This window comes from Microtus pennsylvanicus, chromosome 14 (assembly GCF_037038515.1).
Source record: "Microtus pennsylvanicus isolate mMicPen1 chromosome 14, mMicPen1.hap1, whole genome shotgun sequence".
Classification (NCBI taxonomy): Eukaryota; Metazoa; Chordata; class Mammalia; order Rodentia; family Cricetidae; genus Microtus; species Microtus pennsylvanicus.
In genome coordinates, this window is record NC_134592.1 from 30,083,977 (window position 1) to 30,099,075 (window position 15,099).

General features: G+C 46.4%; 1 protein-coding gene across 1 annotated transcript in view; it reads right to left on the bottom strand.

The window, feature by feature from the left end:
- Flvcr2 (FLVCR choline and putative heme transporter 2) overlaps nt 1-14,874 on the bottom strand; it is a 58,419-nt gene extending 43,545 nt beyond the window's left edge. Inside the window, exon 1 of the mRNA XM_075948100.1 lies at nt 13,731-14,874. Within this exon, the coding sequence (XP_075804215.1) occupies nt 13,731-14,522 (792 nt within the window). The 5' untranslated portion in view covers nt 14,523-14,874. The remainder of the gene's footprint in view (nt 1-13,730) is intronic.
- Between the last annotated feature and the right edge of the window lie 225 nt (nt 14,875-15,099).

The window sequence follows — 15,099 nt, forward strand, 5'->3', positions numbered from 1 at the left end:
GACAGTTCACAGGAATAAAGGCCAGAAGTGTGAAGGCTAGGGACTAAGGTCCTCAGGGCAGGGATGTTAGAGTAGCCTGCAGAACGGAGACTAAAGCTCCTACCTCCCCTCTTCTGGGAAGACTCCCTTCTCAATTTAAATATGAGAAATAAAAAGGGAGGTAGAGGAGCTTAGCAGACACCCATTGAGGCAAAGGTAAAAGAAGGTCAAAAACCTGGAATCTGAGCCTGGAGGTGGTGGTGCAGGCCTTTAATCCCAGTACTCAGGAGGCAGAGGCAGACAGATCTCTGTGAGTTCCAGGATGACTAGGGCTACATACACAGAGCCTGTCTCAAAAAGCAAAGCAAAACAAAAAGCTTGGCATCCGAAGTGTGCCTCTATCGGGTAGAGACCTGATGTTATGATTCAGCCACAACATGGCTGACACTTCCAGGTTCCTGGACCACGCATGTGTGGACAAGGCCTCAGGCGTGACCCATGTGCGGCATGGTTGCATCACCTATGTATAACGCGGCTACAAGAGCCCTTGCGCGCATGCGTGTGCTCTGGCACCTCTGTATGACGTAACCCGTCATTCCCCTGTGCGCATGCACTAGGCAGCCTTTAAAGGCTGGACGCGCCCTCTCCAGCCCTCTCTTTCTCTTTGCACACCGACCTCACTAGGCCTGTACATTTCCCCTCCCCCACCCAATAAACTCCTAAGCAGGTTTGTTGCATGTTCCGCCAGGTAATTTCGCCTGATATTCTAAATTACATACTACTGTGCCCTGTCTAGCCTGTGACCAGGAGTTACAAAGCCACCCACCTGTCCCGTTTATCTGAAAACATGCTAAGGTGAGGGGAGATTAATTCTCCCTTTAATGAGATCATGTTGGCGGCAGCCCGCCTCAGTGAAGCCTCTAGGCCACCGGTCACCATCATGCCTGCCAGGCCATTTGCCAGCTTTCGAGTCCTAACTCGGAGAAGCCTAATTTTCCCTTTTCCTTCTTTTCTGTCTCTTTCTTTCAGATACCACCCGGTGCCTGTGCATGCTTTCACTGGTGCTCCAGGTCTTCTCACTCATTCTCTGACACTCTGCCCTGACCCTACTGCTTGTCAGCCTCCATTGCAAAGACATGATGGTTTCTCTCTCTTCTCTCTTCCTCTTCACCTCCCTGTTCCCAGGAGCTGATAAGAATTGCACTTTGCTTGTCTTTTTTTTTAAAAAAAAAAAAAACAAAAAACCAGAAATCTCTCAAACTAATAACATTGTTATTAGCTTCTGAGTCCATCTCTAAATTATTTCAGTAGTAAGAGCCTACATAAAGAGCCCACATAGTGGTACACACCTTTAATCCCAGCACTCTAGAGGCAGAGAGAGGCAGATGGATCTCTGTATGTTAGAGGCCAGCCTGGTCTGTGAAGCTAGTTCCGGGACAGCCAGCACTACACAGAGAAGACCTGTCTCGAAACAAAACAAACAAGACAAACCCCCAATTTACCCAGGGAGGTTTTCAGTTGAAAAAGAGTAGGTGTGGAATGTTTTTCCCCTGGTGGTGGTAGTTTAAATTTTTAATATTTCAGGTGAGGGTTTAGCTCAGTAGCAGATGCAGGAGGCCCCGAATTCCATCTCCAACATCAAGGGAGGAAAGGTATTTTTAAGTATTTTGAGCCGGTGGACCAGTCCCATTATGTTAAAGTGCTGGTTTTATTGTGCAATAGTCATGATCCAAGTCATCTTCTCACAGTGAAATAGCACCAGTGAATGCTTCCGGTTGCCCCTTCCCCTAGCATCTTAGCAAACCCATTCTAACGCTCTGGCTGTTTTTTGTTTGTTTGGTGAGTCTATGTACTGTAGCATAACACAAATTTTACTTAAATTATTTGGTCTTTGTCCAAGTTCCTGGCTCAGAGCTCCAAAACTCTCTGGAATGACATGAATGACAGAAACATCTTTTTGTTATTCTTGAGTCTGTGGTGGTTTGGATGTGATTGCCCCCACAAACTCATAGGGAGTGCCACTATGAGGACCTGTGGCTTTGTTGGAGTAGGGATGGCCTTGTTGGAGGAAGTGTGTCACTGTGGGGGCAGGCTCTGAGGTCTTTTTGCTTAAGTTTTGCTTGTTTCTTGTTGCCTTCTGATAAGATGTAGCCAGCAGCATGTCTGCTTGGATACTGCCATGTTCCCCACCATGGTGATAATGGACTAAACCTCTGATATAAACTGCTACCTCAGTTAAATGTTTCCTTTAGAAGAGTTGCCGTGGTCATGGTATCTCTTCACAGCGATTGAAACTCTAAGACAGAGTCCATACCCCCAAAGACCTGAGTTTATGCTCATGAGGTCACAGGTTAAGTGTGTGTGTGTGTGTGTGTGTGTGTGTGTGTGTGTGTGTGTGTCTAAGTAGCTTGATTGAGAACAGCAGTTACTGGGAAATGGGAGCTACCATACTCCAGGGAGGAGCCCTCAAAACTAGACTGGATAAAGACTCTAGAGTCTAGAGACAGAATTCTAGAGTCTAGAATGTTGGATCACAGGGCGTTTCCAGGCTGGGAACACACAGAGGGCTGGGAGTTTGGCCTGTAAGGACCAGGAATAACTCGGGCATCCTCCCTCTTCCCGTGCCCCACCCAGCACGTCTCTGACATTTCCGGAATGGCATCCTTTAGCAGCCAGTAAGTTTTAAAGTCAGGCATTCTCCCCAGCCCGTGAGCTGGTGTAGCAAATTAAATCTTTGGGAACCTACAGCTGGTGATCTGGTTGGTCAGAAGTATGGGTAGTCCCGGGAGTCATTCAGTACACCAGTGTATAGTGGGGCAGCCTTGTAAGACTGGGCTCGTGCAGAGTCTGACAAGTCCAGTTTGCTGTTGGTGAGTCACAACACGCAGCTTTGCACTCCTAGCGTTGCCTGTTTGGATGACCGGTGTGAAAAGCCGCCCAGCTGAGTCGCAGACTCCTGGTAGCTTTGCCATAGCTACCGCCACTTGTGTTGCTTTTCAGGAACGTGGTAATACAAGCCAGTTGAAACCCTTGACCCCTCACTTGGAATTGTGCAAATGCCCAAGAGTGACCTTTTGAGCATTTAAACTCCGTAAAGCACACTAACAAGGCCGTTTTCCTAATGTTCGTTCTATGAAGACTTTAAATTTGTTTACAAGTGCACAGATCACAGATTTTTTTCCATTCTCTCCTTCAGTTCTTCTCATCTCAGACCATCCTGCTTCCAACAGAAACCCTCATTAGCTAAGTCCGTGAGGAGTGCATTTGAAACTTGGGGCTCCTCTGTCTGAAAATTTCTTTGCAGTGATTGGCAGACTGCATGTAAAAGAAAGGGGTGTATCTGGTTCACAGATAATAATGTATAAATACCTTCTTTCATTCTGGGGGCTACCTTTCTACTCTGCTGAAAAAAGCCTTTGATTCACAAACATTTTGAATTTTGGTATAACCCAGCTTATCTTTTTCTTTAAGTACCTGTTCTGGGCATCGTATTTAAGAAACCATTGCCAAATTCAATGTTATTTCTTTCCTCTGTTAAAAGGACTGTATGTTTTCAGAGCCCGCATTTGTCTTTGGCCCACTCTGAATTAGGTTTTATGTTGATATAAGGGTCCAACTTCATTTTCTCATGCGCCTGTGCACATCCTACCGTCATTGCTGAAAACATAACCTTCCTCACTAAAAGACCTGATGAGATAGCGCAGCAGATAAGGTCCCTTGCCCATGAGACTGAGAAGCCTAAATTCAATCGCTGGAACTCAGGTGGTGGAAGGAGAGAAATGACTTCTAAAAGCTATCCTCTGACCTCCACGTGGGTATGTGCTGCACTTTGTACACACACACACACACACACACACACACACACACACACACACACTAAATGTTAAATAAAAATAGGAATGGAGAGATGGCTCAGCAGTTAAGAGCTCTTGGTGCTCTTGCCGAGAGCATGAGTTTTGTTCCCAGCACTCACATGGCCGGCACATTAACTGCCCATAACTGAAGTTCCAGGAAATCCAACACCCTCTTCTGGGCTTGGCAGGTACCTGCATATAGGTAGTGCACATACTTAAAAAAAAAATAAAAACAACTTTTGATCATATACATAAGGGTTTACTTCGGAATTCTCTCCAGAATTTCAATGTTCTGTGTGTGTGTATAAATTCTCTCCAAATATGTGTGTGTGTGTGTGTGTGTCTTTCTGTCAAAGCCATTCTGTCTCCGTTGCCACAGCTGTGCAGTAGTTTTGAAACTCAGACACTATTCTTGTCCTGTTATTTCTCTAGTTACTTTGGACCCTTTGGGCTTCCCTACGAACTTTAGGATGATTCTTTGATTTTTGCAAGACAAATCGGTTGGAGCTGGAGAGAGACTGCACTGCCTCTGCCAACCTCCTTGAGCAGTAGCCATCTTAAGGTTATGAAATCTGTCAGCTGGCAAAGCAGAAGGACTTCCCGTTTATATATCTTCTTTATTTTAGCAACACTTTATAGTTCTCTGTGTACAAATTTTTCACTTCCTAAGCTTATTCCTAAGTGTGATTGTGGTTTTTTCACTATTATTATTATATTTTTGTTTGTTTGTCTGTCTGTTTTTCAAGACAAGGTTTCTCTATGTATATCTGGTTGACCTAGAACTCACTCTGTAGACCAGGTTAGTCTCAAACTCAGAGATCTACCCGCCTCTGCCTTCTGAATGCTAGGATTAAAGGCGTGCACCACCATCGCCTGACTGTTTTTCACTGTTATTAATGGAATTGTTTTCTTTGGTTTCTTGCTGGATTGCTCTTTGTTATGTATCAAATGCTGTTGCGTTTGCATCAAAACAGCATAAAATGCTGCTGATTTAGTGTGCAGTTTGCTAGCAAAACTAGAGGAGGCTGGAACCATTCTGGGTAGGATCCAGAAGAGGAAGGCAAAGTCAAACCTTTCCAACCTCTTGAGCACTGGCTGCTTTTTCTTGGTTTTGCTTAGCTGCTGTAGAGCTCAGACTTATTTGCGAAGGTTGTATAAAGAAGTTATTTTGGCCAGTTCCTAGTTGTTTATTTAATGTCTCTGCAGGGAAGCAGAGACCTAGAACCATACTGCTAACGTCACTTTCCACTGCAAATAGCATCACTTCAAGGAAATGGTTACGGAACCAAACTGGTGAGAGCAGAGCCAAGGCTGGGAAGTAACCAGACAGGCTCAGGCTAGGCGGCAGCAGTTTAGGGTCTACAATGGACTAAAGCCAAGGTGGCAGTCAATGGGGCCCGCCTTTACCTCCCCCAGGATGCTGGAGAACATTAGAGAGCCAGGGTTAGCCGCACCTGCAATGGATGCGCTTCCCATTCTATCAGAGCTGCCCCTGGCCCTTGTTGACATCTGGATCTCAGGGGATTAGAATTATGAGTCCTGCTCAGAAGCCTAATCTGTCTCCTCAATCTGACAAGTAAGGGGCCCAAGCTCCCCTTCCTTCTGACTGGACACCAGACACAGCATACAAGAAATACATAGTAAATCAGCCTTGGTGAGAATGGCTGCATACAGGCAACTCCCTCCTGTGGACTCCCTTCTGTGTCCTTCAAACTCAAGCCCCTAAATGCCAGCCTCGTATGGGAGTCAGCTGAAAACAGAGAAACCTGTATACAGAAAACTACAGAATGATACTTCTACATCTGTGAGCTCTCCCAGAGAGTTGGTCAAGGATGCCTCCAGCAGGCATCTGAAACCCAGCCCCATGGCTGTGTTTGTGGAAGGCTGGACCACTTGGCCTTGAGAGCAGAAGACGGTAGAACTGAAACTCAATTCTATGCCACCGTCTCCCAGAGTCTAAGACTAGCAATTTTCCTTAACCCACAGTTTTAAAATAGAAAATTCAACACTCACACACACATAAACACACAGAGTGGAGAGAGGATGGTAACCCTGATGGAATATTCCTACAATCCTGGTTCTCAGAAGCTGAGGAAAATAAGTCTCAAGTTTGAGACCAGTCCAGCTGAACACCAAGATATGTCTTAAAACCAAAACCCACTGTGCACACCTTCAATCCCAGCACTCGCGAGGCAGAGACAGAGTACTAAGCCAGCCTGGCATACTGAGCAAGTGCAAGGACAGCCAGGACTACACCAAGAAACCCTGTCTCGAAAAATCAAACAATCAACCATCCAAACAAACAAACAAAAAACTCAACAGCCAAAATAAATAAATAAATAAAACAAATAAATAACACCAAAAAAAACCCCACAAAAAATAGAATCTTTGAATTAGATACTGACCTTTAAAAACTAATTTCAGGAGCTGGAGAGATGGCCCAGAGGTTAAGAGCCCTGGTTGCTCTTCCAGGGGTCCTGAGTTCAACTCTGATACCCACATGACAGTTCACAACTGGCTCTAACTCTGGTTCCAGGGGCTCTGATGTCCCTTTCTGGCCTCTTCAGACTCCAGGCATGCAATGTGTAGGCTCAGTCATACATGCAGACAAAACACCCATGCAGGTAAGATTTAAAAAGAAAATCAAAACGAAACCAATTTCATAAGGCAGACAGTTAAAACCGTGACTATGATTCCATTTCCGTTAGCACCCAGGACAGGCAGATTCAAACACAAAGAGTGCCAAGTAGAACGAGGGTTCCCAGCGGCTGGAGGGAAGGGGCGGGAAGAATTACTGTTTGACAGTGAGCTGTGTTGAGGCTTACAGGTGATATCAGTGAATGCAGTTAATTCCACTGAATTGACAACTTACTAGCCCTTTATGACAAACCTGGTACATTTGTTTCGTCATGACTTAAAAAAAACATATTTCAAGCCAGATGTGGCAACATATTCTTGTAATTCCAACGGCAGGAGGATTACTGCAGTTCAGGTCTAGCCAGGGTTACATGACAAGACCCGGTTTCAACTCCCACACCTGGCCCGAGAAATTTTCATATGAACACCTGTACTTATAGTTGCTCTTCATAAAAGAAAGTGGGAAGATAGATCTATGGACATCAGGTTATAATTTTTGTAGCAATAATTGGCCTTCCTGTTGGGTGGGGCCACACCCCATTCCAATATCACTATTGTAGGCTAGCCTCAGTCGCTGGTCTAACAGGGCTGGCCCCAACAGAAAGAGCAGTCCTGAGCCTGTCAGCCCTGACCAGGACCCCCTCTCTGGTCTTCTATGGCATTGTTGGAGGCCAGAAAGCAGCCAGGTATGGAAGCTCAGGGCAGGGCCACCGCAATGACCATCATGATAATCAACGGTCCTGCATCTCAGACTTTGATCCAAGACAGATAAGAGCTGAGCGATAGAGATAAGTCAGGATCTCCTGACCTACAGCGTTACCATACCTAGGCAGTCAGACCTCACCTTAGAACTCTGGCTCCTGAGTCACCCTTAGCCTCCTTTAGCTTCTCTGGTGAGAGCACAGGCTTGGCCAGTTAAGCAAGCCCAGCCTCCTCGGGGCTGGAGTCACTTCCAAGAGTCCATCTTTGTTTTTGTTTTTCTTTTCTTTTTTTTTTTTTTTTTGAGACAGGGCTTCTCTATGTAACAGTCCTAGTTGTCCTAGAACTCACTCTTGTAGATCAGGCTGGCCTCGAACTCACAGAGATCCACCTGCCTCTGTCTCCTGAGTGCTGGGATTAAAGGCATGCGCCACCACTGCCTGACCCGAGAGTCCATCTTTATCTGCCATAAAATGTCTTCACCATTGTTCACCCGCATGTCCACCTGGCTGTGGAGCAAGGCCTACTCAGAACATGGGGAGACAGGGAAGTCTGTAAATTTTCAAAGCCTTGGCAATGAGCAGGATGTAAAGACCAAACCTGTCACTCGATGGTAGGGCACTTGCCTAGACCAATGAAGCCTCAGGTTGGCTCCCCAGCACCGCAGGGGTGGGGGCAAGATGTAAAATATCACACTAGTATTTGTGTTCGATTGACAGCACGTTTAAATAGCACTGGGTATGTGGTGAGCTAAATAAAATCTAGCCCTAACACTAACGGTGTCTTTCGTGTTTACATTTTTTTTTTTTTTGGTTTTTCGAGACAGGGTTTCTCTGTAGCTTTGGAGCCTGTCCTGGAACTCCCTTTGTAGACCAGGCTGGTCTCGAACTCACAGAGATTCGCCTGCCTCTGCCTCCCGAGTGCTGGGATTACAGGCGTGCGCCACCACCGCCCGGCTCGTGTTTACATTTTTAACATGGCGACCAGAAAATTTAGTTCCATATGAGGCTTGCACATGCTCTCACTCTACAGTCCCATGATCCAGGGTTATTTTATATAGCCACTAGCACTTCTGCGGGATTCGAACTGTGAAAGTCTGGCGTTGTCCCTGCCTCTAAAAGTGAAGAGATTTTACTGTTCCCTTTCCTTCTCTGTGCCGTAGGCCAGACCCCCTCACCATGGGCTGAAGCTGACTTTGAAGATCTCTCCTGTCTCCCAACGTCTAGCTCATCCTGGGCTACCCCATTCTAGGGCTCTGCTACAGCGTTTCCTTTTGATTGAAAAAAAAAAGAAAGAAATACAAAAAGAAGGAAATGACTGCTTGTAAGTATGGTGGAAGAGGAGGTTTATTGCAGATGTGAGGAAAAGAATAGCCAGAGGCGGAGACATCTGGGAGAGTCGGTGACTGCCCTGAGCTGGGCCAGGGGAGGAAGTGGGAGGAGAAAGGGAGAACCATGAGACCAAGATACCAGGAGGTTAAAGGGTGAAGAAAGGTACAAGACCCAGAGTGGTCCAAATGGCTGAATTACATAGGGAAAAGCCACGGGGAGGGGGGGGGCTATACCCTGTAACAGGTAGGGACTAAGGGATGCTGAGAGAACCTGGCAGTATGTTACAGTTAGCCCTTTGTCCCTCCTTCTATGTCTTGTACAGTAACAATGTGTCTATGCTACCCCAAACCCCAGTGCAGATGGTTTTCACCTGAAATGATGCTGAGTGTTGCCCAAAAACTACCCAGCTTTTACTACCAGAGAGCAGCTGATCTGAGTCCGCCTTGAAAAGACAAGAGCTTCAAGTTCCTGTCTTGAGTTCCCTGTCTTCCCTGACCCCACCAGTTTCTTTCTTACAGACTCTAGCCCACTTTCCTGACTATGTCCAGATCTGCTAGGTTAAAAGACGTGTGGGAGCTTTAATCCCAGCACTTGGGAGGTAGAGGCAGTTGGATCTCTGTGAGTGTGAGGATAGTTGAGTGGTCTATGTGTTGAATTCCAGGACAGACAAGGCTATATACAGAGAGACACTATCTCAAAAAAACAAACAGCCCCCCACAACACAAGAGGCAGAAATGCCCCACACCAGAAGGTGATCATCAAAAGTTCTTGAGACACAGAACGAAATTAAAACCTCAGATTCCCCCACTCTTTTTCTATGTGTGCTCGTGCATGGTGGGGATCCAACCTAGAACGTAGTATAAATGCTAACCAGACACGCTGTACCCCAGCTCTAGTTTTCTTCCTTCCTTCTTCCTTCCCTCCTCCCCTTCTTTCATTTTTCAAGACGCTCTTACTGTGTAGCACTGGCCTTGAACTCAGAGATCTGCCACACTCTGCCTTGCAAGTGCTAGGATTAAAGAATTAGGCATGACATCACCGCCTGGCATTTGAATTTTTTTTTAAAAAAAAACAAACAAAAAACACTGGCTTTCCTTCGCGAAGATTCAGTGTTGGCTTACTAATAACTGAGTTAACTCAACTTCCTGCAACCACTCAACTGTACCAGGAATGTGATTAAGGTTACCCTTTTTACATTACTCTGTCTCCTCACAGGGACAATTATACCTACCTCACAAGTTGCTGAAAAGCTTAAATAACAGATGAAAAGTACTTTGCATATTTTAGGTGTTATTTAGGCATTAACTTCTTTTCTCGTTCTTTACCCTTTCCTATAGCCAATAAACCTAGACAAAACAAAAAAGGCATAGAAAATTGGAAATAAATCTATGCTATGACCTGTTTCATTATTTCTGAATCTAGGCATTCGGCACACACTTTAAACTCTGATAGAGGAAATCTGTGAAGGCCGACAACAATTTCATAGCCTTTACCTAGAGTCTAGCAAAATGAGGTGCTCATGGAAATTTCAGGCTTGCCTAATGTGTGAAAAATGAATTTTATATGAACAGAGGTTGGTTGCTGTGTGAAGTACACAAGAAACACTAGGAATACAGAGGTCAGAATTCCCTGTGAAAGAAACATGTCAAGATAAAAACAGTCATTGTGGGCTGGAGAGATGGCTCAGCGGTTAAGAACACTGACTGTTCTTCCAGAGGTCCTGAGTTCAATTCCCAGCAACCACAAGGTGGCCCACAACCACCTATAAATGAGATCTGGTGCCCTCTTCTGGGGTGCAGGTATGCACACAGGCAGAACACTGTACACATAATTAATAAATAAATCTTTTCAAAAAAAACAGTCATTGTGCCAACCTTAACAACAGCAACAACAAAAAGCAAATCGTGCCAGTGTGGTGGGACACGCTTTTAATCCCAGCACTTGGGAGACAGAGGTAGGAGGATCTCTGAGTTCAAAGCCAACCTAGTCTACACAGCCAGGTCCAGACCAACCAGTGCTCCATAGCCGAGAGCCTGTCTCAAAAAAAGAGGGGGGGGGGTTCTGAATGGAAATGTTTTTGTCTTGTGGAAATGATCACAACAGCACAACAGCTTCTGTTAGACCCTGACCTTTGCACTTTTGCGGTGCCAGGGATCAAACCCAGGCTCTTGCACACGCTAGACATGCACTCATCTACTGAGCTACATCCTGGCTCCAGTGTGACATCACACAAAAAGCACTTCTAGAAGGATATCTCCCCCGAGTCTGTCTGTTCAGCCTCAGACCACACCACTGCTATTAATCATTGTATTCAGAGACTATTATTTCAAAATATCCGATGCAATCCTCTTTATTTGAGTCTTTTAAAACTCCCCCTTGGGGCAACAAGCTGGTGGATAAAGGCACCTGCCAACAAGCCTGAGGATCTGGGTTCGATCCTCAGGATCTACATGGTAGAAAGAGAATTATTGCAAATTGACCTCTATTTATGCATTGTGGCACATGCACAAACCTTTACATACAAAACAAAATGTAATTTAAAACCTCTCCCTTGCCTAAACCTCTTTGCATATGTGGATAGATTGCTATGGCATATATATTACCATTTCAATATTCTGCAATTCACAAATATCAGTATTCTTTGGAGACTCTCTTCCTCTGATCCCACTCCCCCACCCTGGGTTGAAAAGGATGTTGGGTGTTGGATGATTTACATGGGCAAGGCCAAAGTGAAGTTTGCAAGCCATGAGGAATTAAGTCTACAGGATGGAAGCCAGCTCCGTGGAGTCTTTGCTAAGATGTAAAGCATGGGCACTCTGTAAGCATTTCTTCCCATGCAGCCGAGCTTTGCCTGGGAAAAGGCTATAGAACAGAGAAACAAGCAAACCCATCTCTTCCCGCTTTTCATAATGCTGCCTGAACTGCTGAATTTAGCACAGAGGATCAACCTAAATATTCAAAAGAAACAGCTATTTCCCCGAGTCAAACCTACTCCACTGGCATAGATTTTAAATTTTTAAAATACATTTATCTGTCTATCTATCTATCTATCTATCTATCTATCTATCTATCTATCTGCCATCTGTCTGTCTGTCTATCAATCTATCTGTCATCTGTCTGTCATCTGCCTGTCTGTCTATCATCTGTCTATCTATCTATCTATCTATCTATCTATCTATCTATCTATCTGCCATCTGTCTGTCTGTCTATCAATCTATCTGTCATCTGTCTATCATCTGCCTGTCTATCATCTGTCTATCTATCTATCTATCTATCTATCTATCTATCTATCTATCTATCATCTCTCTGGGAGTGTAGGAGGAGCAGGTGCATGCCACAGCAAACATGCAGAGGTCAGAGGACAGATGCAGGAGTCAGTTCTCTCCACTCCACTGTGTGGGTCTGGAAGATTCAACTCAGTTTGTCTGGTTTGTTGGTAGGTTTGGCAGTGGATGCCCTACCCACTGAACCATTTCACCAGCCCCAGGGTATTTTTTAAGTGTAAAATTCTTAGCATTTCTTGACCTTGTCAAGAGTGAGAGTTAGAAATGAATAAACTATTCCTCTTAAATTTTAACGATGTGTCTAGTATTACGTCCTTCAGAAGTGTGGGTCAGGGGGCTACTTTGGGCCTTAGGATTAATAACAACAAAAGTGTTATAAACCCAATTTTGATGGCCCCAGATAAACAGAGAGGAATTCTTTTAGTGCCTCCTAAATGGTAAGGCTGGACTACACCACCTTGTATGAACCCTATTCTGCTCATAGAATGAGGACTTTTGGAAGATAAATTCTTCACACCCCAGTCATAACTTCCAATAATGGACAAATCTACCTCCTGGCTAGAAACATTAAAACCCACAGTCAAGTTTATTATTTTGAGGATTGACAAATATTATATATGCTTGTTTGTTTGGTTGGTTGATTTTTGAGATGGTTTCTCTGTGTAGCCCTGGCAGTCCTGGAATTTGCTTTGTAGACCAGGTTGGCTTGAACTCACAGAGATCTGTCTGCCTCTACCTCCTGAGTGCTGGGATTAAGGGCGTGCACCACCACCACACAGCTTTTCTTTATAGATTTTTAGACAGTGGTCCTGAACTCACTGTGTAGTCTCAGATGACCTTGAGTGCCTAACCTTCCTGTCTCCATCTACTAAGTACTACACCCTGTTCAAGCACCACTACACCCAGTTCAATGTCTATCTTTGTTAAAGTCTTATTTTAAAGGTTTATTATTATTATGTCTATGGGTATGTACACATCAGTACTGGTGCCCTTAGGAAGGCAGACACATCAGATCCTCCTTGGCTGGGGTTAGAAGTAGTTGTGAGCCACCCAACATCGGTGCTAGGAATCTAACTCTGATCCTCTGCAAGAGAAGGAAGTGCTCATAACTTCTAGGCGATCTCACTAAGTCAGAAGTTAAGTTTTCTAAATGAACTGATAAGACAAAATAGGATGATGAGAGCCAAGGGTGACTAGTGGCCTAGCAGCTGCTTGGACAGCAAATGCTTGGGAAGAACTGAGAGCCTACGGATTGGGGCTCCCAATAAAGAAGCACCCCATAAACTTTTACTTTGCTTCAAATAGAGTCACAATCCAAGTCACAGCATGCCCAAGTTTCTGGACCAGAACCACACTAAGGTCCAAAGAATTGGGGATTTCTGGCCTAAAGCAGGAAAGAGGGGGAGATTAAGATATTAGGTGCTTAGACCAGAGCCTTCTTGGAAGTTCACAGTGAGATTTCTACTCTGCTCTGCTGGACTTGGCTCTAAACCCCACAGAGGGAGTCTAAGACCAAGCATTGTTCTCTATGTCCTGGGTTCAGTGTGAAGGATGTAAGAATAGCCCAGCCCACAGTTGTGTATAGAAGGAATCCTGCATTCTAGGTCCAGCTAAAAACATCTGCCAAATTCCAGAGACACCTAAACAGCCAGGTGTCAAGGAGAGTTGTCAGAGAAAGCTAAAGACTGACAGAGGTTGATGGAGAAACACCATCAATGGATGGAAGAAAAAGTCCCTTGTTTGTGACACCCTCCCATTGACCTTACAATGTCACTGACAGTCACACCCAACCACAAAGACACCCGGAGTCATAAAGGCTGTGAACTAGAAAACTGCAGCCTCCCACATGGAGAGTCAAGTCAGGTACCCTCTAACATACTCAGCCCCATCATGGTGAGATGCTTTCTCTTTGGCATAGCCACACACACACATACTCCTCTACTCACCTGATTGCCAAACACAGCCACGGAGCAAGCGGTTGACACTTCATCAGCCCCGAACCAGACCGAAGCAATGCGTGAAGGCATGCCCAGGATGAAGACCTGTGCCACCGAGCAAATGACCTGACCCACCACTGTGACTGGAAAGAGGTGAGGCTCCAGGCTGCCTAGCTTCACCCAGGCCCCCAGGCAGTTGAGGGCTGAGCCAATGATAGCGATGGCACGAAGACCAAACTTCTCCAGCATCCAGGCCACGGGCAGGAGCAGAGGGATGTAAACCAGCATGTAGCACATGGACAGCCAGTCGATGGCAAAGGCGCTGACGCCATAGAAGGTCATGAAGATGTTATTGATGGAACCATACTGAATCCACTGGAAGGCGTTGCACAAGGAGTAGCAACTGAACACCAGGACCACGGCCCAACGGCGCTTGCTCACCTTGATCACGCTGCCTTCCCGACAGGAGCTACTGTGATGGGTCACGCCGCTGGGTTGAGCCAAGGTACTAGGGGGTGCTGAACTGCTGGGGCGGATAGAGACACTGGGGTCGATGGAGACGCTGGGATGGCCCGAGACACTAGGATGGATGGAGACGCTGGGATGGCCTGAGACGCTGGGATGGATGGAGACACTGGGATGGCCCGAGACACTAGGATGGACGGAGACACTGGGATGGCCCGAGACGCTGGGATGGATGGAGACGCTGGGATGGGTGGAGTTGCTGGTGTCCGTCTGGAAGGAGGACTCGGGCGCAGGGTTGTCATTGCTCTCCTCCTGCTTGGGACTTTCATTCACCATGACCACAGTGTGCTCCTGAGCCCCGGACACGAGCCGACTCCTACTGTCTTACAGTCTTTTGCCTGCCCGCTAGAGTTAAGGGGACACTTGTAGCAGCGAACCTCTGTTCGCGGAGAAACAGACACCTCAGCTGTTTAGAGGCAGCGAATGGGCTTCTAGCGCTCACTTCCAAACTCCTCTCTCTTGTTCCTTCCCTCGCAAACTGTTGTCACCAAGTCGGCCGCAGACTCTTCGCCACACGTTCCAGGCTGCTCCAGCCTGGAGTTCTCAGATGAAGTGTAGACCGTCCTGGAAAAAGTTTGCTCGCTCGACTGCTGCTGCTGGGCGGGCTCGGTTCGCTCCCGGGCAGGCTGGGGCCTCGCCCCCTCGGGCGCACGTGACCGCCCCGCCCCCGGCCTGCCCGGCTCCCCACGCCCCGCGACCCCTCCCACCCAGGCTCCGGTGCCTTCTTGAGTAGGTCTCGCAGGGCACCGCGCTTGTTTCGCCATAGCTTGGGGTGCATTCCTCCACCACGTCCCGGGCGCCATGGAAACCGCCCGGTTAGCCCCCACCCCCTACACAGCCCCTAAATTCATTT